General features: G+C 42.9%; 1 protein-coding gene across 1 annotated transcript in view; it reads right to left on the bottom strand.

Annotated features, from left to right (window-relative positions):
* LOC310922102 (E3 ubiquitin-protein ligase RNF38-like) overlaps positions 1-19953 on the bottom strand; it is a 315954-nt gene extending 296001 nt beyond the window's left edge. Inside the window, 1 exon segment of the mRNA XM_083882454.1 lies at positions 19832-19953. Coding sequence (XP_083738580.1) covers positions 19832-19938 — 107 coding nt within the window. The 5' untranslated portion in view covers positions 19939-19953.
* Between the last annotated feature and the right edge of the window lie 3833 nt (positions 19954-23786).

Raw genomic sequence — 23786 nt, 5'->3', positions numbered from 1 at the left:
TAGGTAGGGACCTATTGAAGAAATTAGAAGTGGAAATTAAATTTAGCAAAAGGGGGGGAATAAAAGTTATAATTCCTGAAACCAAATTTGTGGAAGCAGCTGCACTTTTCATACAGGAGGATCGTAGTGAAATCCCCGCAGAAGCTGAAAATGCTGTCATTCCAATAGTGTGGGCCAGTGATTTTCCTGGGAGGTCTAAATGTGCAGAACCTTGTCTTAGGTTACAGTGTAAGATGTAACCAAAAGTATGTATTCAATTACCATCTGTTAAAACCAGGTGGGGCAGTGTTCGTTGTCTTCCCAGGACGCATCCTCCCTCTGGGGGATATCTTCTGTTAATGGGCCATTGAGTCTCACTGCATGACTGATAAAATTACATCATCCCATTGTGAGATGCTCCACCCAAGGGGAGGAACCAAGCATTCCTACCTGAATATAATTTGAGGTTTGGAACAGCACAATCAGCCCTATCTACTGGGTTCCCAGAGGAAGACCAGACCCTTCTACACCACCACTGGACCTTCAGAAGACCACACCCTTCTACAGGATCACTGCTTCAACAGAACCACATCTATCACTCCAAGAGGGCTGCAGCCACCATTTAATCAGACAGATACCACCATCCTGACCAACAGGGTGTCATGCTGTATTCTGACTCTGTCAGCGTTTTTGTACTATTGCATTTATTTTAATTTTCCTGTTAAATTGTAGTTTTGACTTAAGATCTCCCACTGATTTGCTTTCAAACTAGTACAAACCTGTAACCAGAGCAATCCAACCTGGAGCCCAACCCGTAAGACAAAACAAATACCCTTTGAAGTTAGAAAGTTGTAAAGGGTTAGCCCCTATAGTTGAGAAGTTCCTTAAATTTGTGTTATCAGTAGAATGTGAATGCAAATAAAACACGTCCATCCTGGCAGTAAAAAAGGCTCATGATAAAAACTACCAATTGGTGTGCTGCAAGATTTAAGGGCAGTTAACAAAATAAAAGAGGATATTCACCCAGTAGTGTCCAATCCATATACCCTTTTGACCACATTGACACACAATTTAGGGTGGTTAACTGTGCTAGATCTTAAAGATGCCTTTTTCCGTATTCCTGAGAATAAGAGCAGTCAAGAACTTTTGGCTTTCAAGTGGGACAGTCATGTAACAGGGAGAAGAAGCCAACTCATCTGGACAGTCCTACCCCAGGGTTTCAAGAATAGCCCAACTATACTTGGAAACCAGCTGGCAAAAGAATTGGAGGACTGGAGAAGGCAGCAGCTAAAAGGAGCTTTTTTATAATATGTAGATGATATACTAATTGCTGCCAAAGATCAAGATGACTGCATCCAACTCACTGTAAGTCTGTAAAACTATTTGGGAATAAGTAGATATAGAGTTTCAAAAGAGAAAGCACAGATTGCCAAAGAAGCAGCGATTTATTTGGGGCTGGAGATCTTCCATGGACATCGATGACTCAGCATAGATCAGAAAGAAGACATCTGTTATCTCCCTGAACTCCACACCATAGGAGAAATGTAACAATTTGGCTGTGGAAGAATATTTAAAAGTTGCTAGTGGCTGTTGAAGGGATGGGAAAGAGAAAATAATTATTTGAAAAAAGCTAGGCACCTGTCTAGAAGCTTCCTGCCAATACCAAAAATATAATATTAAAGAGAAACAAGAACTAAAAACTGAACTAGGAACTAGGAAAGTGACTCAGTTATTGTCCTTGAAAATAGAACATCTGCAGATAGTTACAGGAGGAACAGAAAGGGAAACAAAAGCTAGGAGAAAAAGCTGAGATAATGCTTATGCAGGCTCCAAAACCTCCTAACATTGTGCAAATTAGGAAATTAATTGCATCTCCTGAAGTTTGGGATGGTAACATATGGGGTGATCTCAGTGATAACGAATCAGGGGAGGATGATTTTTTACCTCCTAATAATCCCCCTATGTGCATAGCCAGGCTCATCATAAAAACTGAGGTAACCACTGGACCTCAGGATGGACAGGGAAATCATATCCCCGAAAAACCCTATTTGATCTAATTCACATTGTTGCCATTTGATTCAATAAACTGTATTAAAATAGTAGCGAACCTTAATAGTTGACATTAATTGACATTAGTAGTAGTCATGCTAAGGCTTGGTAGGCCGCATGTAACCTGCAGATGAACTGTTATAGCAAATTTTGTAATGTAAGCAGTGTAGCTAAGAGATAATCACTTATCTTAAGGAGTATATCCATTTATCTAGGGAATGTACCTTTTGGCAGAAACTTAAATGTCAGAGAGATTATTGTACCAGGTAGTAGAAATGAAGTAAGAATTTGTTATGATGAAGAAATCATGTAAAGAAACATATAAAAACCCTGTGATTTTTCTGTGAGAGCGGGGCTCTGTCTTTGGACGCTAGTCCACAGGCTCCCGGGCCCTCAATAAAGCACCCCATAAACGACTTCGGTTGTTTGTGTCTTCTTCGGATCGGGCAACAGTTTTCTGGCGACCGCGGCAGGACTCCGAAGGTGGCTGGGGCGGTTCGCGTTCTGATCCACTCCACGCCGGCACCGAGTGATTCTCGGGGAGTCATTGGTTCGTGCCCGACCCCTGCGCCTGGCGGACGACTGCGAAAGGTAAGCCCGAAGGTGCTTTATTTTCCTGTTCTGGTTTGGGTGCCTGCCCATAAGACGAGGCAGCGGTCCTCGCAGGGTTGGGCTAAAACGTCTGGTTGGTCTGGTAAGCCTAGGCGCCGGCTGTCAGACGCGGCGAAAGCTGCGCAGTTCTGGCACTTGCCCCTCGCGGCGTCGAGAAGCGGCAAGTTGGATTGGTCTGGTATTTATCTGGTATTTATTTATTTTTGTTGTGTAAGTATGTGGTATGATTGATTCTGTTAAACTGTCAGTATTGATTGTGGTTATCATTGTTTTGTACGTTGCTGCATATTGGTTGTTGCAGTCGGTTGTCGAGTTGTACAGTTGTAAGTGAAACTGGTTCGAAATGCCATTCAAGGCACTTAAGTCTATGGTTCAGTTCAATAAAGGTATACCCGGAAATACTCCGCTAGGATGTTTATTGAAGAGGTGGAAAAGTGAAGGGTTTTTCCACGAGATGAGTAAGGATAAGATGATTGATTATTGTAATCATTGGTAGCCAGAATATGAGCGAGAAGGGCCGTCATGGCCAGAAAATGGTACTGTGGATTATGATACCCTGAATTCATTAATGCAGTATTTGAAGGAAAATGAAAAATGGGATGAGGTATAGTATTTAGACTTGTTTTATTTACTGCGCCGTAAAAAGGAGTGGCAGACTGAATGTAGAATAATGGTATTGGAAATGAAAGAATCTGAGTGCAGAGATTGTAAAGAGAAATCTAAATGTGTTCAGTGCTTAGCCTTAACCTCTCGACCAGAAGAGGATTTGTCTTTAATGGTGTCACCCGGTGCGCCTTCCGCTTCACCCCCTCCTGCTGTCTCATCCCCTCCTGCTGTCTCACCCCTCCGCTCTGTCTCACCCCATTCCTCTTTGTATCCACCGTTACCTGAAAGCAGTACAGAGGAAGAGGAGGAGAAAGAGGAGATGGCAAACATAACAGTGGTACCAGGGAATGCTAAAAAGGTTGTTATGCGTCCTCCAACCCCTTCCCCTGTTTCTTCCCAAAATCGGCGAAATACTCTGCTTGCGACACGAACTAGACAGGGACGTAAGAATCATGGGGAACCCCAGCTTATTGCCCCTTTAAGGGAAGCTATGGGACCCCAAGGAGAGAAAGTGCTTGTGAAAGTGCCTTTCTCCCCAGGAGATTTGGTGATTTGGAAGCAGTCAGCAGGCAGTTACCGTGAGAATCCTGAAAGAGTGGCACGGGTGGTCAAAATGATCATCAAAACCCAAAATCCAGATTGGAATGACATGCAAGTTTTGTTAGATACCTTAATGGATTCCACTGAAAAAGAGATGGTGTTGCAGGCAATGAAAGAGCGTGCTCGAGAAATGATTAGACTGCATTTAGCTGGAGGGACTGTGAATGACTTGGTACCGAGTGATGATCCGGGATGGGATCCGAACAGGGGTGAAGGAATGGAATCTATCAGGGAATATCAGGAGTTGTTAGTAGAAGGAATCAAGACTGGAATGCCTAAAACACTAAATTGGTCAAAATTGTATTCAGTTAGACAAGATAAGAATGAATCACCTTCAGCGTTTTTAGAGCGACTTAAGGAAACTGCTAGACGCTTCACTGATTTGGAAATCGACAGTGAAGCAGGAAAATTGCAGCTTGCTTTAATCTTTTTAGGTCAGACACAGGAAGACATACGTAAGAAACTGCAGAGATTAGAGAGACATGATACTCGAGACTTGGATAAAATGTTAGAAGTGGCTTGGAAAGTTTATAATAATAGAGAAAAAGAAACGGCCAAGAAACAGCAGGCGAATATATTAGCTATAATGCAGCAAGCCGGTGATAGAGGAAGAGGCAGAGGTAGTTTTGGGCGCAGTCGTGGCTTTGGACGTGGTAGGGCAGGATTCCAGAATGTTGGATTTGGAGGACGGGGGATGGCCCCTCCCGGTCCCCAGCAAGGAGGGATTGCTCCCAATCAGTGCGCGTTCTGTCGTCAGATAGGACACTGGAAAAATGAGTGCCCAGTGAAAGCTGGACTGGGAGGAGTGCCAGGAGGAGTACCAGGAGAAGTGCCAGTGAATAGTCCAGCAGGTTACCCCATGAATCCAGAAGGTGTCGCCCAAGCATTAGTTTTGGGAAACTATCAGAATCAAAGCTGACTAGAACAGGACTTGAAGGTTAGAATTGATATTGATGGGAAAGAACAAGAATTTACTGTGGATACGGGGGCAACGTATTCGGTTTTAAATAAAAGATTGGGACCTATTAGTAATACTACCATACAGGTAGTAGGGGCTACAGGACAATTAGAAGAAAGACCCTTTTTACAACCATTAAATCTGAAATTTCGAGGGAAGGAATTGGACCATCAGTTCTTGTATATGCCTAATTGCCCCAAGTCATTGCTGGGCCGAGATTTATTGTCATTATTGAATGTCAAAATTATATTCGAGCATGGAAGGGTAAAATTAGAAGTTCCGGGAGAAGAAATTGCTAAATTGTTTGTAATAAAGGAAATTGATCCCTCTCCTATCCCCATCGAAGTGGATCAAGCTGTAGTACCTTGGGTATGGGAGACGGGGAACCCTGGCAAATCAAAGGCTGCCCAGCCAGTGGTAGTAGAATTAAAAGAAGGGGCTCAGCCAGTCAGAATAAAACAATACCCAATTAAATTAGAGGCTAAGAAGGGTGTTGCTCCTTTGATAACTCAGTTTCTAGCACAAGGGATTCTGCAGGAATGTGAATCAGAATTTAACACTCCTATTTTTCCAGTTAAGAAACCAAATGGTAAGTATCGGTTAGTGCAAGATTTAAGGGCAATTAATAATATTGTTAAAGACATTCACCCAGTGGTTGCCAATCCGTATACTTTATTAACATCTGTGTCAGAAAAATTTAAATGGTTTTCTGTTATTGATTTAAAAGATGCTTTCTTCTGCATCCCTTTGGCATTAGGAAGTAGGAAATACTTTGCATTCGAATGGGAAAGTCCTGATACTGGAAGAAAGAGACAGCTCACCTGGTCTCGGTTGCCACAAGGTTTTAAAAACAGTCCTACAATATTTGGAAATCAATTGGCAAAAGAATTAGAAGAGTGGAAGACTGCTGAGGTAAGAGAGTCACCTTTCTCTTATGTCATTCTCCAGTACGTGGATGATATCTTTCTAGCAACAGAGGAAAAAGGAATGTGTCTGAAATTGACTATTGCTTTGTTGAATATGCTGAGTCAGGCTGGCTACCGAGTGTCAAAAGAAAAAGCACAGTTAATAAAAGAAAGTGTAATATATTTGGGATGTGAAATCACCCAAGGCCAGAGACGGTTGGGAGTCAATCGAGTGGAAGCTATTTGTGCTATTCCCCTTCCCAGGAACCATCAGGAATTAAGGTCTTTTCTGGGAATGGTAGGATGGTGCAGGTTGTGGATTCTGAATTTTGGACTTCTAGCTAAACCATTATATGAAGCTTTGAAAGAACCGCAGCTGAACTGGGATCGACAAAGGAAAAAGGCCTTTGAAGGCTTGAAACAGGCCTTGAGAGAAGCTCCGGCATTAGGCCTTCCAGATTTAAATAAAGACTTTCAGTTATATGTGAATGCGAGACAGAAATTAGCACTGGGAGTGCTAGCTCAGAGACTTGGTTCTTGGAAACGCCCGGTAGGGTATTTTTCAAAGCAACTAGATGCAGTAAGTGCTGGTTGGCCGTCATGCTTGTGGGCAGTTACGGCCACAGTGATCCTCATCCAGGAGGCCAGAAAATTGACTTTGGGGCGGAAAATAGAGGTATTTGTGCCTCACATGGTACTGGCAGTTCTGGAACAAAAGGGGGGTCACTGGCTTTCGTCCAGTAGAATGCTACAATACCAAGCAATTCTGAGAGAACAGGATGATGTGAATCTGAAAATAACTAATCATGTTAACCCAGCAGAATTTCTCCGCAGTGAGCAGGAAGAAGGAGAACTAGCACATGACTGCATGGAGGTGATTGAACAGGTGTATGCCAGCCGAATTGATTTGAAAGATGTCCCAATGGAAAACCCGGATTGGGAACTGTTTACCGACGGGTCCAGCTTTGTGGAAAATGGTACCAGGTACACGGGATATGCAGTGGTGACAGTTACAACCGCAGTAGAGGCAAAGGCCTTGACCCCTGGAACTTCAGCTCAGCGAGCTGAGATCATTGGACTCACTAGGGCCCTAATGCTAAGCTCAGGAAGGAAAGTGAATATATGGACTGATTCTAAATATGCTTTTGGGGTTGTGCACATTCATGGCGCCTTGTGGAAAGAACGAGGGTTGCTGAACTCTCAAGGAACTACTATCAAATATAGAACTGAAATTCTAGCCTTGCTAGATGCAGTACACCAACCTGAAAAGGTTGCAGTAATGCATGTGAGAGGTCATCAGAAGGAAGAAGGAAAAATATATCGAGGAAACAGGTTGGCTGATATCACAGCACGAGAAGTGGCCAGAGAAGTATGGACCCAAATGGCTTTGATACCCACTAAGGTGAGTCCTGTAACTCTACATTTGATCCAGGAACCGAAGTATTCTCCAGATGATGAAAAACTAGCATCAATACTGCAAGCGCAAAAGAATGCAACTGGATGGTATGTAACAGCCATGGGACAAGTTGTAGTTCCCACCCGAATCATGAAAGCTATCTTAGAAACTGAACATAATAAATGCCATTGGGGAGCAGAAGCACTGGTAAAATTTCTAAAAAGAGAAGTAATTTCTAACCAGATGTTAACATTGGCAAAACGGGTGAATGCCATGTGTTCAACTTGTTTGAAGAATAACCCAATAGTTAGGAAACAGATCCAGTTAGGGAAATTACAAGTGGGACCCGAACCAGGAGATTACTGGCAAGTAGATTTCTCAGAATTACCGAAAGCACAGAACTAAAAGTATCTTTTAGTGTATGTATGCACTTTTTCAGGATGGCCTGAAGCCTTTCCTTGTCGAACAAATCAAGCAAAGGAAGAAGTCAAAACACTGTTGAAGGAAATTATTCCTAGATTTGGGGTACCGTTAGGATTGTCATCAGATAGAGGCCCACACTTTATAGCAGGAATAGTACAAGAGGTGGCTAGGATGTTAGATATATCTTGGGACTTACACACCCCTTGGCGACCTCAATCGAGTGGTCAAGTAGAGCGGATGAATCAAACAATTAAGGGACAAATTAAGAAAATTTGCCAAGAGGCAAAAATACAGTGGCCACAGGCATTGCCATTAGCATTGCTCACAATTAGAATCAAACCCAGGGAGCGATTAGGAGTTAGCCCATATGAAATCCTATATGGGAAGCCATACCATGCTAATGTGTTGAAAGGAGATTTGCATGTGCAAGGTAATCAGACAATATTAGGTTATGTCATGTCATTAAACAAAACTCTTAATGCCTTAAGGGGAGCCCTGCAGTGGAACCGACCTATGCCACTGGAAAATCCAGTGCATGACATTCAACCAGGAGACCGAGTGTATGTGAAGAATTGGTCCACCCATCCCTTGAAAGAAGCATGGGACGGCCCATGTCAAGTGATCCTGACAACCTACACTGTGGTAAAGGTCGAAGGAATCGACTCATGGATCCATTATACTCAGGTCAAGAAAGTCCCTGCACAATGGGAGACTCAGTTAGTCTCTCCAACACAGATGATTTTTCGCGGAAAGTAGCATTTTTAATTATATTGTTACTAGTAATAACGAAACAAATTCTTGTTAATGGTTCTGTTGTAGTTGCAGTTACTGAACCAGTGGTTGGTGTTATGGACGGAATGGATGTGAACCTGACCTGTTTTATAACAAATGACCAGAAAATTGAAGTCCAGAAGGTACAGGCAACCTGGAAGAAAGGTGCTGATTATCCAGAAGCAAATATTGTCACGGTTTGGGATAAGGATGCACAGAGAGAAAATACCACATTACAACTGAAGCAAGTCAGGCAAGAGGATATGGAAATATACATGTGCATTGTAAAATCCCGAGAAAGCTTTGATTATAAGCAAATTAAATTGAGAGTAGTGCCCTGGAAATTGAGGAAGGACACTCCATCCCAGGAATCCGTAGAGGTGAAATCCCCCTGGACTGTACAAGGTATGTGGGATGGACTTCCTTTGAAGGTGAACTGTTCATTTGTGTTAAAACAAGAATGTAATCAGACATTGCAAGTTAAATGGTGGAAAGAAAACAATCAGAAGTTATGGGATAGAATAGACCAAAGAATTAGCTAGTGGGAAAAGTCTGGAAAAGGTATAGAATGGTTGAATATTAGTAACCCTCAAATTGGCTCTACTGAAGGAAAATACTTGTGTTTAGTGATATGTGAACTTGATGCTGATTATGGAATAAGAATAGTAGAAGTTGGACAAGGAACCAGGCCCACTCACATAGTATCCCTAATAGAAAAGAAGCATAGAGAGCTAAGGGATACAGAAGTAGCTGTACATCAAAGTCACGAACAGGAGAATTTGGTAGTAGGATTGATTAGAGATTTTAAGATAGTGCAAAACGTATCCCGAATTACAGCATGCTTGCCACTCCCACAAGCGGCAGGAGAACCAATTCCGTGGGGAATAATTCCTATTCCATTACCGCCTGAGGCGACAGAAAACACATCTACCATATGTCACATTGAAAGGAAAGAAAAAGAAATAGTGACTGTTGAAAAGGTATGGCATGCAGCACTGTATGCTGCTAGAAAAGTAAAAGTTAGAACAAAGCAACCTTACCAAGAAGTTAAGTGTCAAAATATAAGCCAGCAGCATGTGATTTGGGATGATTGGAAAACCGTATGGGGTCCGAGCTTATTGGAACATTACAGCTATATTGGAGCAGTGAACTGGTGTATACAATGGACAAGAAGTAAAAATCAAACCCTGGTGGAAGTCTATAAGACAGAAACCTCTACAAGAGAAATTAAAGCAACTAAGGAAAGCTGGAATTGTACTAAAGTTATTACATGTGATACCCCTGAAAGTCAGATCAGTCTAGCTCCTCTTAGAGTATTACTTAAGTGGGGATGTGAATGTAGGAAATTTAAGCATACAATTATGAGAGAAGTAGCCGCACTGAGCAGAAACAATGGAATTAAAAGAGCTGTAAGTTGTAGAGACACTACAATTAGAAGTCCAAGAAATCTAGTTTGGGTAATGGGACATGGGCAATGGACTACACATATTCCTATAGATGGGCCTGTGACACAAATCACTCTAGGAGTCCCCACCCTTTGCCCTCTGTGGAAACAATCAAAATTAAAATCTAACTGGAAGAAAAGAGAAGTAGATGCATTCACTGAGCTAGAAAATGAATGGCACGAGCCTGATGGTAGAGTTAAATTTGGGTGGGCTTTGGAATCACAATTTGCACCTGTAGCCGCCTATAGGAACAAAGAAATGCTGTACAAATTGCTAGGGCAGACTGAGAGATTAGCAGCAGCCACTAAGAAAGGATTCAAAAATATGAATTTGCAATTGCAAGCCACATCCCGAATGACTTTGCAGAATAGGATGGCATTAGATATGCTATTGTTAAAAGAGCATGGTGTGTGTCAGTATCTAAAAACGAAAATTGACCATTGCTGCATCCATATTCCAAACATGACCATTGAAGTAGAAAAAGATATCTCTCAATTAGAAACAATTGAATCCAAAACAAAAGAAATTGAAAAGGAAGCACAACATAATTGGATCGGAGAAATTTTTGAATCTTTAGGACTTCAGGTTTCTGGACGGGTTTCGTCAGCAATACAGTACATTCTGTTGTTTGCAGTTCTATTATTAATTATTTGGTTAGTGTATAAGTGTGTTTTAAGAGTCATCGAAAAGGAAACAAAACGTAGCAGAAGAGTGATAAAAGCCTTGACAAGAACCAACGAGATGCACCTGCCTCCTCCGAAATATGAAGTTGCTATCGGGCAAGAAAATCCAGCATTTGAAAGACCCAATGATAACTAAGAGTTGAGCATCCTTGCAGAAGACTGAAGAATGCTCAAAAGGGGGGAATTGTTGCCATTTGATTCAATAAACTGTATTAAAATAGTAGCAAACCTTAATAGTTGACATTAATTGACATTAGTAGTAGTCATGCTAAGGCTTGGTAGGCCGCATGCAACCTGCAGATGAACTGTTTTAGCAAATTTTGTAATGTAAGCAGTGTAGCTAAGAGATAATCACTTATCTTAAGGAGTATATCCATTTATCTAGGGAATGTACCTTTTGGCAGAAACTTAAATGTCAGAGAGATTATTGTACCAGGTAGTAGAAATGAAGTAAGAATTTGTTATGATGAAGAAATCATGTAAAGAAACATATAAAAACCCTGTGATTTTTCTGTGAGAGCGGGGCTCTGTCTTTGGACGCTAGTCCACAGGCTCCCAGGCCCTCAATAAAGCACCGCATAAACGACTTCGGTTGTTTGTGTCTTCTTCGGATCGGGCAACAACATGACTAATTTACAAGAATGCTATGGCCATAAGGCAGGTGAAACTGAAACGGAACATTTGTGGCATGTTTATTTAAGTGGCGGAAACTGAATCCTATTAACGGTGAAGAGGCCAATGGGTTTGGGGTCCTGGTGTTATTTTATCTTCTGGTCCTTTTCCCCCAAATGATCCATGCTCAGTAACAAGTAGGGTGGCATACTGGGCCGGCAGAATGGATGTACAAGAGAGGGGAGAGTCTCTGGCAATATTTATTAATTCTTTGTCTGAGCTCTCCCCTGTTATTACAAAAGCTGCCTGCATCCAAGCCATGCATGAGCATCAACCTATTGATGCTCCTATTACTACAGCCATGGACTATAATATGTTAAAGCTGCTAATTAAGGGGGTCTCGCCATACTCCAAACCCTTCCCCATCACAAAACAAAATTAAATCAAAAGAGATGCAGCCTTTAAAGTACAATTGGTTAGAGGTGTGGCTTAAGCCTTAAACCCTGGGGAAATCCCCACCTGGGCAACACTAATGCATAATATAAATCATTCACAATGTATGGGATGGAGTGATTTCCATGGCGATGCCAAACACACTGACCATAATGTCAGACAAACTAACTATTCATGGGAACAAGGACTTAGAGATCATCTACTGTAGACATGCATTTCCCACACCCAGCAAGTGTTTTCCATATAGGGAAAAGTTTAAAACTAACCCCTTAAGGTAAAGAACCCAGAAACTTCGATACCCTCCTGGCAGTGATTGGCTCAGGGCCAAGAGATAAGCATCTATTGGAATTTGTCACTGTTCTTCAAACTCTGTATATCTCTCTGTTGGCTGCAAGCCAGGTTATCCTTCTGTCCAGGGTTGCAGTGTAGGATGTACACAAAGTATTTATTCTATCACCATCTTCATGAACTGTTGAAACCAGGTGGGCTAGTGTTTTCCCAAGCCCCTGCCTTTGGGGTGTCTTCTGCTAATGGCCCATTAACGCCTTGCCCATGACTCACAGGTAACTCCCTCCAGGAGTTATCTCTGTTTAATGGGCCATCAAGGACCCACTTCATGACTCATCATCCCATTGTGAGATGCTCCACACAGGGGGAGGAGCCAAGCATTCTCACCTGGATATAAGCTGGTATTTGGGACAGTGCAAGCAGCCCTTACCTATTGGATTCCCAGAGGACCAGAGCTACCAGACCTTTCTACAGGATCACTGCTTCAGGAAAACCACCTCATCTGGACTGTTTCCACCATCCTGCTCAGGTTGTATTCTGACTCTGTCAGTGGTCCTTTGTGTTATTGCATTTATTTTATTTTATTTTTACCTTTTTACCTTTCTTATTATTAAATTGTATCTCTGACTTGGAGCCTCTCAGTCGTTTTGCTTTCAAACCACGACACCCTCCTAAATCATTCAGTATTTAGGAAGCACAAAGGGAGTAAAAGGCTTTTTGGAGTGTTTGTAGCAGGGTGTCAGATATTTCTCAGACACCTGTGTGCGGCTTTCATTTTGTTTTTTATAACGTTTGTTATTTTTCCTTATTAAACCTTCTGATTTATAAAACACCTCTGAAGAGTGGTCTCGCTAATTAAATTCAGCCACTTCTCTGCAAAGACTGAACCCTCAGAGATTGATACATTAGTACATAGTTTATAAGACTCTGGCCATGTGCTAATCAGTATCAAATGGCGCCTGAACAGCAGACACTCACATTAAGGGGACTTGTTCAGGTTGTTTGGGTTTTTTTTTTTCTGACAAGCCCTCAAAGTCAGTTAGGCCACATATTCCCTTGGTTTTCATTTTTAATAAAGTGGGCCCGTGCCAAGTTTTTTGGTCGTTAAAAAAACTTGGACTTTCGTGGCTGAGTGCCGAAGAGGGGGTACTCAGTTCAAACTCCCATGCTGGTGAGAGGGAGTCTTAGCCACAGCACCAATTCTGGAATGCGGAGAAGAAGTCGTCCTGGGGACTGGCAGAGCCGAGTCGGCAAACAAAGGACTACCATGTGGCTGAGAGAGGATCGGGGAAACCAAGGGAGCTGGGGATAGCCACAGAAAAAAACGTTTCTGGTGAGTGAAAGAAATCCCCAGTGTTAAAAATTGGCAGGAGACAATGTTTTCTCCTTAAAATGCCTTTATTGATCAGCTCTCAAAGGGGTAGCTCGAGGGATGGTCTGAGCCCTCGCTGCTCTTCCTGGTTCACCTTTGAGGAGGAGGTGTGATTCGGCTTTGCAGCTTTGGTCACTGCAGAGCCGGGAGCCCGCCCTCGCAGGTGTTCCCAGAGCTCACTCAGGCCAGCCCGCTCCAGGGGTATCCCCCCCTTCTCGGGCACTCTTTAAGTTACAGTGAGATACAAAAAACTGTTTACTAACACTTTAGGGCATAGCCAGTTCAGTACTGTCTTTTGTGGGTCCGAATTTTGCATCGGTTTGTCTCGGCTGGGGATTTTTGGTGCCGATTATGTTCTGGCTTACAGCAGGGTTTTATGGGTGTTCTACTGATTTCCATGCCAGCAGGAAATGCCGACGGGGCGCACGTGGTGGCCAGCAGTGGTTGGAGGACCCGCGCTGCCGGGGGCGCGGGGCCGGGCCAGCGGCGCCGGCGGCTGCAGCGGCGGCAGGGGTGGAGGACTTGTGCTGGTGGGGGCGGTATCAGTGGCAGCAGACCCGCAGCAGCGGTGGCTGCTGCCCTGGCCCCCTCCGGGAAGCGCGGGCACGGAGAACAAGACCTCTCTCCCCCTCCGAGGCGGCAGCAGCGACCCGGGCGGAGGCAGTGGCCCCGGCGGGGAGCGCGGCCCTGCGGCAGTATTGGCGGCGGCAGTGACTCGGGCGGCCCTGCCACCGCTTCCTTCCCACGGGCAGCGGGACCGTCGGTTTCCAAAGAGCAAACGTGCTCCCCGCCTCTGCAGGGAGACCACGGAGGTGGCCCCTGAAAGAAATTAAATTTGGAGAATTGAAACCCTTGATTGTTATGTAATAAGTGTATTAATATCTTGAATGTTTATTTTGTAATGTAACAACGAGAAGCCACCTTGGTAAGCAAAAAGGGGGGAGCTCTTTAAAAACCGCAGCCCCCCCGATGCCGGAGTGAGTTCGCCCGCCGTGAGTGCCGAGAAGCCGGGAGGGGGGGGGCAGTGAAGGGGGGGCTGCCTGGTCGCTTGGAAGCCACCCGCAGGCCCCCTCCCTCCGACCCCAGAGTGGACTGCCTGCTGCCTTGAGAGAGAGATTGCACAACCCCCAGACCCCGGACCACCTTAAGAAAAACCTGCACCGGCCCCGAAAACAGGCTATCCCAGCCCAGCCTGCGGCTCCCCGGGCTGCCGCCGGGCAGCCACAGCCGCAGACGCACCGATGGGGCGGCGCGTCTCCAGGCTCCCGTAGAGAAAGCCGCCTCCCCTGGCAGCCCCAGGCTGCAGCGCTCCGGCTGCCGGGCAGCCGCAGCCGCTGCCGCAGACCGACGGGCCAGCCGGGCCCGTCCCACCCTGGTCCAAGCTCAGCGCAGAAAACCCCCGCCGCCCCCGGGCGGCCGTCAGACTGCCGCCGCCGCCGCGGCAGCATGTCTCTGCCGACGGGACGCCCGCCCCGCTCCCACACTGCTCCCACTGCAAAGCCGCCAGAAGCATATCTCTACCCTGCCCCGCTCTAAAAAGAACCCGCTCCCCCAAACCGCAGCAGATGGCTGCCAAGGTGCCGCCACAGGCACCTCTTCCCCCACCACCACCATCGGGACCTCCGAGATGCCTGCTCCCCAAGCGCAGCCATGCCATGAGGCTGCTGGAGCCCCTGCAGTCCCTGCGCCCCCGGGGCGACCCCGTACATGCAGATTAGAAATCCCAGGTGCATTCTGGAACCCTTTTTAACACCAAAAACCCCCTATAAAGATGAATCTAAGTAAGATTTAAACCCACAAGAACCAATACTGGGCTGTGTATACCCTAGGGCATCAGTGGAACTGATTAGTCCAGTTTTTGTAACTCACTGTAACTTAAAAGTACCAAACCAGGAGTGAGACCCCGAGGCAAACAAACAGAATTCAGAACTCCGGGAAGACTCCCGACGAGGGAAGAGTTCTCCAGCCCTGCTGAACTTCCTGCTGCAGAGCTGACCAGGACCCTCCTCCTCAAGGGCGAACCGGGCTGCCAAAACCCCTCAAGCCACCATTGTAAGAGCTGATTAATAAAGGCATTTTAAGGAGAAAAATATTATCTCCGCCCATTTTTAACAGCCCCCACTGCCACACCACAGGGATTTATAATTACAAACTATTTGAAATATTAATACACTTATTATACAATAATTAGGAGGATTTTAACACTTTAAAATTTTAACATATAACCAGGAATCTTTTAAACTTTATTTATTTCACCCAGCAGTTAGAAGAAAGTGAAACATTTTTTATTTTAATTAATTTGAGAAAAAAATACTTTTAAAAATGAGTCTATAAAGGAAAAACAAACCCAAGAATAAAAACGAGACTTTTAAGCTGAAGTTGGGTAAAAGATGTGCAGTCTGGAGAAAAAATATATACATTGTTAAATCAGAAAGAGAGGAACCAGTGAGACGGGTGTAACATACCTCTAAGGATGGAGTGATGGAGTCAAGCTAATTAAAAAGTAAAAAACCCGCAGCTCCAACCAAGCAGAAGAAAAAAAACATGCTTTGATTTTGTAATCCTGAAAAGCAGCCTGTTTCTAACCCCGACCCTGAAAGACAGGAGTGAAGCTTTCCGGAGGGCTTCACCCTGTCCCTCCCCCTGTGCAGAAAGCAAACGAACACTGGCCATGTGAATGACTTTGCTGTCTCCTATATCCATTTATCCTTCTGTTTCTGTCGTTCCCCTTCTATCAATTATACAAAAAAGAAAAGCAAATCCAAAACTGTGCCGCGCAGAAATTTTAAAAATGCGCCGAAAAAATAAGCCCTTTGTTTACATCCACGTGGCGAAGCCATATTGCTTCACCTTTGTGTGTGGTTACCTCTGCCTTGCAAGGCACGCCCACTCCTCCAACTCGTCACAGACTTCGTGACCACTCTCAGTACAGGAGAGGCACGCCCCCAGCTCAGGTGACCGCAGAAATAAGGACTAGTTTCTCGGACGCTGTGCCCATCCCCCTTCCCCCCACCCAGCAGAGTGGGGAGGAGGTAGCGAGGCCGAGTGGAGCCGAGTGGCCCCGGAGGTAGCCAAAGAAAAACTGATGCAAGCGGCAAAAGGGGGCTCCCTTCCCCCATGCCTGCCACGGCGGCAAGAGACAGACACCAACTCCAAGCAAAAAACCTGAGTGAAACAATGAAACAACAGCAACCAGCCTCAGTTCCAGCAACAAAACAAAACAAACTCAAGCAACCCTGGCCCCAGCTCCAAGGCAGCGGCGGCTGGAAGCAAAACCAAATTCCTGAGCCAGCCTCAACCCCAGTTCCAGGGAGAGAGCAAAGCAGTACAGAAGCAACAGTAGTTTCCTATTACTCAGACCCTCCGAAAGAAAGAAACTGAGGAAGGAAGGAAGGAAGGAAGGAAGGAAGGAAGGAAGGAAGGAAGGAAGGAAGGAAGGAAGGAAGGAAGGAAGGAAGGAAGGAACTCAAAATATCTTAAAAATACTGTTAAAACTCTAACTAACCTTTTTAATTTTTTTTACAGCTTTGGAAGGAAATCCCACTTTATAAATTGATCTTTCAGTGAAATTTGGAGAAAAAGACCATCTAATAATTTTAAATTAAGCCTTTTTGTTTTGTCAATTAAGTTAATTGTAGTAACTAGGCCAAAAATCCATATTCCAAGCTAATTATAAAAGATAATTCCTAAATAATTTTCCTTTACAGGAAAAGTTTTTGTAAAAATAATTTGCTAGCCTATGCTATGTGTCTATTTAGAATAGTTACTTCAAAATTCAAAAAGTTCTTGCAAATTACCCTTATAAATATTACAAGAAAAATCTCTAATTATCAAATTCATCTTTGAAATTAATTTAAGAACCTTGTAAAATACATACAACCCTAAAAATAATTTGTTTTTATAAATAGATCATGAAAATTTAAAAACCTCATAGTCATATTATAGAATCCAGATATTAAAAAATAAATATCAGATTTTAAGGAAGTCTAAAAGCCATATCTCAAAATGAAAAGAGCAACTATCTGCATGTTTTTCAAAGTTCATATTTCCTATTAACAAATTCTTTATGTGTTACAGGTAATAGAAAAAGCAAAGACCCTCTCTACTCAAAAAGAAATCCTAATTAATGGTTAAAAATACTAATCCTTTTTCTTTTCCTCAGCAGCAGCCGTGTTTTATCAAATACTAAATTCCTAAGTTTCATAGCAAATAGTAATGTAATAACAAACTTTTAACCATGCAGTTCGCATCAAAATACATAAACAGTTTTAAAAAGTATCTCACATTTCTCTAAATCAGGCAAAAGCAACCATGCCCAAACGATCAAAAATTAGCTGTACCATCGATAGCAGCAAAAGTTAATCTCCAATATTAAAAGCAAACAGAAATAACACAATATTTAAACAAATTCATTTGTCTAACTACATGCCTTTTAAAGTAATTTCTACCTCAACACGAGAGAAAAAAGACCAAACATACTATTAAAACATTTCTTGTACTTCTCATTCTTAAATGTACAGTTTTCAAAATAACACAATTTTTTAAGCATGTCAAATATCAAATTTACCACACAATATAACTACTTCATTCAAAGACTAAGCTATTGTAAAAACACATTCCATAAAAAATAAAAATGGGGGAGTCAGTACTATTATAAGAAGGTTAAACATATATATGGGTTTTTAATTTCTCATATTCCTAAAAATCCAGAAACAAAGCAATTTTACAGTCTGCTTTTTATAGCAGGGAGAGAGTTTTGTTTGTCTTCACAGGTCCTGCAAAAGATGTCAAGTCACAACTACAGAAGAAAGAGGAAACTGCAGAAAACACCAAATAAGGACCATGCAAAAAACACTGAGTGACAGCTAAACCATGTCTTCCCCCATATCAGAGACAGTTCTAGCCATCTCCAAGGCTGGCCAAAGCTGAGTGAAACGCCACGGAAAGAACTCTACAACTAATAATAGTTGTTAGAGTGGTATGTATTTATCGACATCTAGATGCGTGGGGAATAATTTCACCAAAGACACGCATACTCGCTAGGGAACTTGCCTCCCTTATTATTTCTTGAGGTCTTACATATGCATGACATTCCAGGGTCTTTCTTCATACATATTCATTCCCTGACCCTGCCCATTCTCGCTTGGTATGGTAATTAAGTACGGCCTTCAGAGCATGCTCAGTCTATTGTGGTGGTGGTCTCTTGGCGTTCACCTCTTCATCTTTATTTCTCCCACGTGTGCTTTGGCCCTCTTGGCACATTTTCAAGGGAACATAGCATCTATGAGTCTGTATTCTTTTCTTTATCTGTGCCCTTAGCCTTGTTATTCTGCTGTTTAGGCTAGTTCTTCTGATTATGCTGAAGGTTTTCCATACTTGTGGTGCTTAAAAATATGCAAAAAGGTAACAGACACAGCATTCGGTGTTCACTAAATGCCATCATATATATTCTAAAATACTACTTGGAATACATTCTAACATACAGTATATGTTCTTCAATCTACTATAAAGGATCAGCTGGGATTTTTCAAATCTATGTCTCACTGAGCCAATCAGCACTATTGCAAATATTTTTAAGAATGGATAACAAATTCTGCACAACAGCAGATGAGAGAGGAGTGAGACTATGTGAGAGAAGCAACTCTGCAGACACCAAGGTCAGTGAAGAAGGAGGGAGAGGATGTGCTACAGGTACCGAAGCTGAGATTCCCCTACAGCCCATGGTGAAGACCATAGTGATGCAGGTTGTCTCCCTGCTGCCTATGGACATCCATGGTGGAGCAGAGGTCTACTCTGCAGCCCGTGGAGGACTCCATGACAGAGCACGTGGATTTGACCAGAAGAAAGTTGCAGCCTGTAGAGAGCTTGGCAAGACCTGTGACCCTGTGGAAAGGACTCATGCTGAAGCAGTTCTTGAAAGGCTGAAGCCTGTGGGGTGGATCCATGTTGGAGAAGTTCATGAATGACTGTGTCCTGTGGGTGGGACCCCATTCTGGAGCAGGGAAAGAGCATGAGGATGAAGGACTAGCAGACATAAAGCATTATGAACAGGCTACAACCCCCATTCCCCATCCCCTTGTGCCACTCAGGGGGAAGGAGGTAGAAGATTTGGGAATGAAGTTGAGTCTGGGAAGAAGGGAGACATGGTGGGAAGGTATATTTATTTCTCACTACCCTACTCTGTTATTAGTTGGCAATAAATTAATTTCAGCAAGTCTAGTCTGTTTTGCCCATGAGCAATCTCCCTGTCTTTATTTTTACCACAAGATTTTAGGCATATTTTTCTCCTCCTGTCCTATTGAGGAGGTGAAGTGATAGAGCAGCTAGGTGAACATCTGACACCTAATCAAGATCAACTTACAATTCACTCCTGCACATTTTTAAAAGGCTTATTTCTCCATTACAGAATTAGAGAAGGTATCCAGCTCATAACAAAAAATGTTAATGAACATTCTGTTCTCCAATTTCTCTCTACTCTCACAAATTATTGGAAGATGCAAGAAGTTGAATAACTTTCAATACAGTTTTCTGTTGCACTTAAAAGTTAAAAAAAGTCAAAATAAGTATTAGAGTACTTATTATATAATAACTACAATTCAGTGTTGCCTCAAATAGGTTTCCCCTGAGTTGACAATAGAGAGAATAAGAAACTGGTCCCTAACCTAAATAGATTACTTACCTCCTCCTACTTTGTGCAGGTGTGCTGCAGCATTCCCTAGACAAGTGATGTTGGTTGGACTGAGACAAAGGAGGGTACCTATTTGATGCCATGTCCCATGGTTGCATTGGTGATGCAGTTGGTGATGCTGTTGTATGGTCGACAACTGAATGAGAAAGGCGTTGCCTCTTGGGACTTGAACTATCTTCACTCTGTGCCAATGTAAACAAAAAAACCCCCTCAGATGAGTCATCTGCTTCCCATATTGAAACTCCAATATTTACTTCAGCTAACATAAGAGAGAGAGACTTAACAGACTAGAACAAAACACCATAAAGTTAAACAAGTATAATTAGTTATAGAACCTACTGTCTTCATAATGCAGAAACTTAAATACTCACTTGAGCATTTTTACAGAAGCATATTTTAGCAACATCAAGATACTTTAAAGACTAATGCTAAAGCAACCACAGAAGTTATATCAGAAAAAGGAGGAAATGTTTACTTCAGGAGAAAGAGGAAGTTCCTATTTTGTTATAATATTCAACACAGACACTTTGATAGATTTAGGATATAAACACATAAATGAGTGATCCAAAGACCTTTTTTAAAAGGTAAGCATAGATTTTACATCAATGGAATCCATATTTGATAGTAAATAGATGTCATATAGAGTTCTAGTTCAGCATGTACACTTCATTCCTACCAGGTGCATGCTTATAAAGCTGTAAAAAAAAAAAAGTTAATATCTAGAGTACAAATCAACTCTACTATCCAGCATAGAGATGCCTCACTTTCTAACTTGATAGTGCAGTAATAGTAAACAGGTAAAGACAATTTGATCAAAAACAACCACCACAACTTGATTCGAGTTTGTCTATTTTACTGAAGTTCTACTGGGACTAGTTAGCTCCTAGAGTTTTCAGTGTAATGATATGGAAACCATTCACCTCTAAATTCACATTCAGTCTGGAACATAAATAGTGACCTCTCCTTTTCACAGCTTGTCCCTGCTTAAAATGGTTAGCTAGACCTCTCTTCTTCTTCACCATAATAATTTCAGTTAAGAGTTATGATGGGATGAGTTTTAAGAAATTTTGCAGCTATTTTCAGATTACTAATACAGAGAAAATTGAGCTTCTTTACAATAATGTCCTGGTTTAAATGACAGGTGTCTGTTAAGGAAGGCAGGAACCTTCCTGGAAGAAAAAAGATGACCTCCTCCCTCCAAATTATTATAACTTTGAAATTACAGGGATTTCAGGCAAAGATATGGAAAAAGGAATACCAGTTCCTTACTAGATATAACATATCTACTTACTTTATATAACAAGACAGACAAACAATAACAACAGCAACAACACAAAACCAGAAAACCCAATAACAGTCTTTTCCTGCCTGTCAAGCAATTTTCCCTTTGGTGTCATTACAACCACAACCGGCAGGGGGTGCTATTGGCACGTGTATAGGCAGAGATGATGCACTGATTTCCCTGCGCCTCCAGGGGGCGCACCAATGCAAGATCAGGACCCCTCTAGTGGTGATGGCAGCTCGAGAGAGAGAAAAAACTGGTTGACTCTCCCAGCCACCCACAGGAGTGGTGATAGGTCTTCGGCACCGCTAACAGTAGCTGGTACACGCTGGGAAGGGAGGAAGGATTTTATTACTATGTTGCACTACCGTGCAGAGAAGTAGACTGACAGGCTGTTGCTCCAGCTCCAGGCAGCCCTCCAGCCTCCAGGAGAGTTGAGGGGAAGGGACAAGGCCCCCAGTCACCCAGATGGACTGCATTGATCTCTCGGTGCTTCTCTCTTGCAAGCAACGGGCCCAAAAGCCAGCGGCAGGAAGGGCTCCACTGCAGTGTTGAAAAAAAATCCCTGCACATGAGAGGTCCAAGGTGAAGAAGCACCACAGGACTGTCTTTGTTCCCAACCATGCCAGGCAATGGCTGCCCTACCCCCAGCTAAGAAACTGCTGAAACCATCCTGCTTCGCCCTCAGGCATCACTCCCAAACTTTTGTTTTTCTGGCTGGGCCATTACCATGGTATGTGGGAGTGGCCATTTCAGTAGCTTCTTAATTATCTCTATTTGTCTACTAGGCAACCCCCTCCTCCCTGCATAGTCTTTCTTTCAGGTAGCAGATGGAAAAAAACCCATTCCCTGAGAAAAAGAAAAAAAAAAAAAGAAAAAAACACCTAACCCCGAAAAATTAACTGTCTTCCTGAACTTTCCCTCTAACCCTGACAAAACCCTTTTGCTTCACATAGATTTAAAGACTATAATGTTTTAAAGCATCTCTACACTTATTCATTCCTCACAATTTTCCTCAGTCTACCAAATATTTATTTTCTTCCTATTTCATTGTCCCTTTAATGGTTTTATGAGAAATGACTGCTCACATTAAAATTTTAAAAAGTTTATTAAACCTTTAAAAATAAAACAAAGAACTTAATAAGGAAAAAGCAATGCTGGGAGCATGGAACTAAACTGCCATGTGCTTGCCCACAATATGGCTGCTCCACCTTTTATACCCTTGGTGTTGCTTCAGGCAACCCTAGACCCTCCCAACATCTGACAGTCAACTCTTCTCCATCCTCCATATGTGGAGACTACTTTCTTGCAACTTGATTGGAGGTCAGGTGTTGTCATGCCACGCCTCCTAGTAACAAGCTTTCCCTCCTCCCAAATGCCCCATGCAAGGGGCAAATGTACATGCCCTCCCTCCACAAGTCCTGACTAACAAGGCCATCCCTTGGCAACTGTACAAGGGGGGAAACAGAGGATGTCCAAACAACAAATCACAATAATATTACTATACATCAATAAAACTTCTCTTAACATACTGTAGTGGTTTCAGGTTCACCTCTTTTAGATTTCCCTAATTATGTGTAGTGGTTTGAGTGCCCACTAGAATTATTTACTCTTTTCTGCTGTGAGATAGGACTAGGAGCAAAAGAAAAACAGGCTCATACTTTAAAGGGTATAAAGAAAGATTTATTAACTAAACTACAAGAGAGAAAAAGATTAATAAGAATCAGAATAAAACTTCTAAAACACCTCTCCTCCCCTCATAACTATTCTTTTCCTTCTTACTGACAATGTATAGAGACAAAACTTGGAACCCACGTTAGTATACCACTTTTAAAATAGTCTTTCATCAGTTCATTTAGAGAGAGAAGTAACCATCCATAGTAGCCACCAGGATTTTCCATCCATAAGTAGCAGCAGATGTGTCGGGAGAGTTGATAAGAGCTTGCTGAATGGTCCTTTTTGCAGGCAGACTAGCTGCTTGTAACTCTTAAAAACTCCCTCCCATGAAGAAGGGAAAAACTTAAACCATTCATAAACGTCTTGCTGAGTAAGAGTAATGTTAGTCCCATAGCCTGGTCCCAGTAAGCTGGTCCCCTTACTGGGAGTTCCCCTCCACGTAAGCCTTTTACCACCATGTTTTTAAGGTCACTCTCAACCTGCCCTCTAGCCATGGTACTCTTGAGTCTTCCTTTTTAAGATGAGGGTCCTCACAAGGTGTAGCAGTCAGAGGGGGACTTATGGGGTACCAGTCATGCTATCCACACTGTTTGCCTGCATTCTCCACCATTTGTTGCATCGTGCTGCAACTGAGTGTCGCGCTTTGAAAGCAAAACAAGTGAGAGGCTCCAAGTCAGACATACAATTTAGAAAGAAGAAAGGTAAAAATAAAATAAAAGCAATAACACAAAGGACCACTGACAGAGTCAGAATACAACCTGAGCAGGATGGTGGAAACAGTCCAGCTGAGGTGGTCTTCCTAAAGCAGTGATCCTGTAGAAAGGTCTGATAGCTCTGGTCCTCTGGGAATCCAGTAGGTAAGGGCTGCTTTCACTGTTCCAAATATCAGCTTATATCCAGGTGAGAATGCTTGGCTCTTCCCCCTGGGCAGAGCATCTCACAATGGGATGATGAGTTGTGAAGTGGGTCCTTGATGGCCCATTAAGC

Source organism: Zosterops lateralis, assembly GCF_965231275.1.
Source record: "Zosterops lateralis genome assembly, chromosome: W".
Lineage (NCBI taxonomy): Eukaryota > Metazoa > Chordata > Aves > Passeriformes > Zosteropidae > Zosterops > Zosterops lateralis.
Note: the sequence above shows the minus strand (reverse complement) of the source record. Positions and strands in the feature narration are given on the sequence as shown.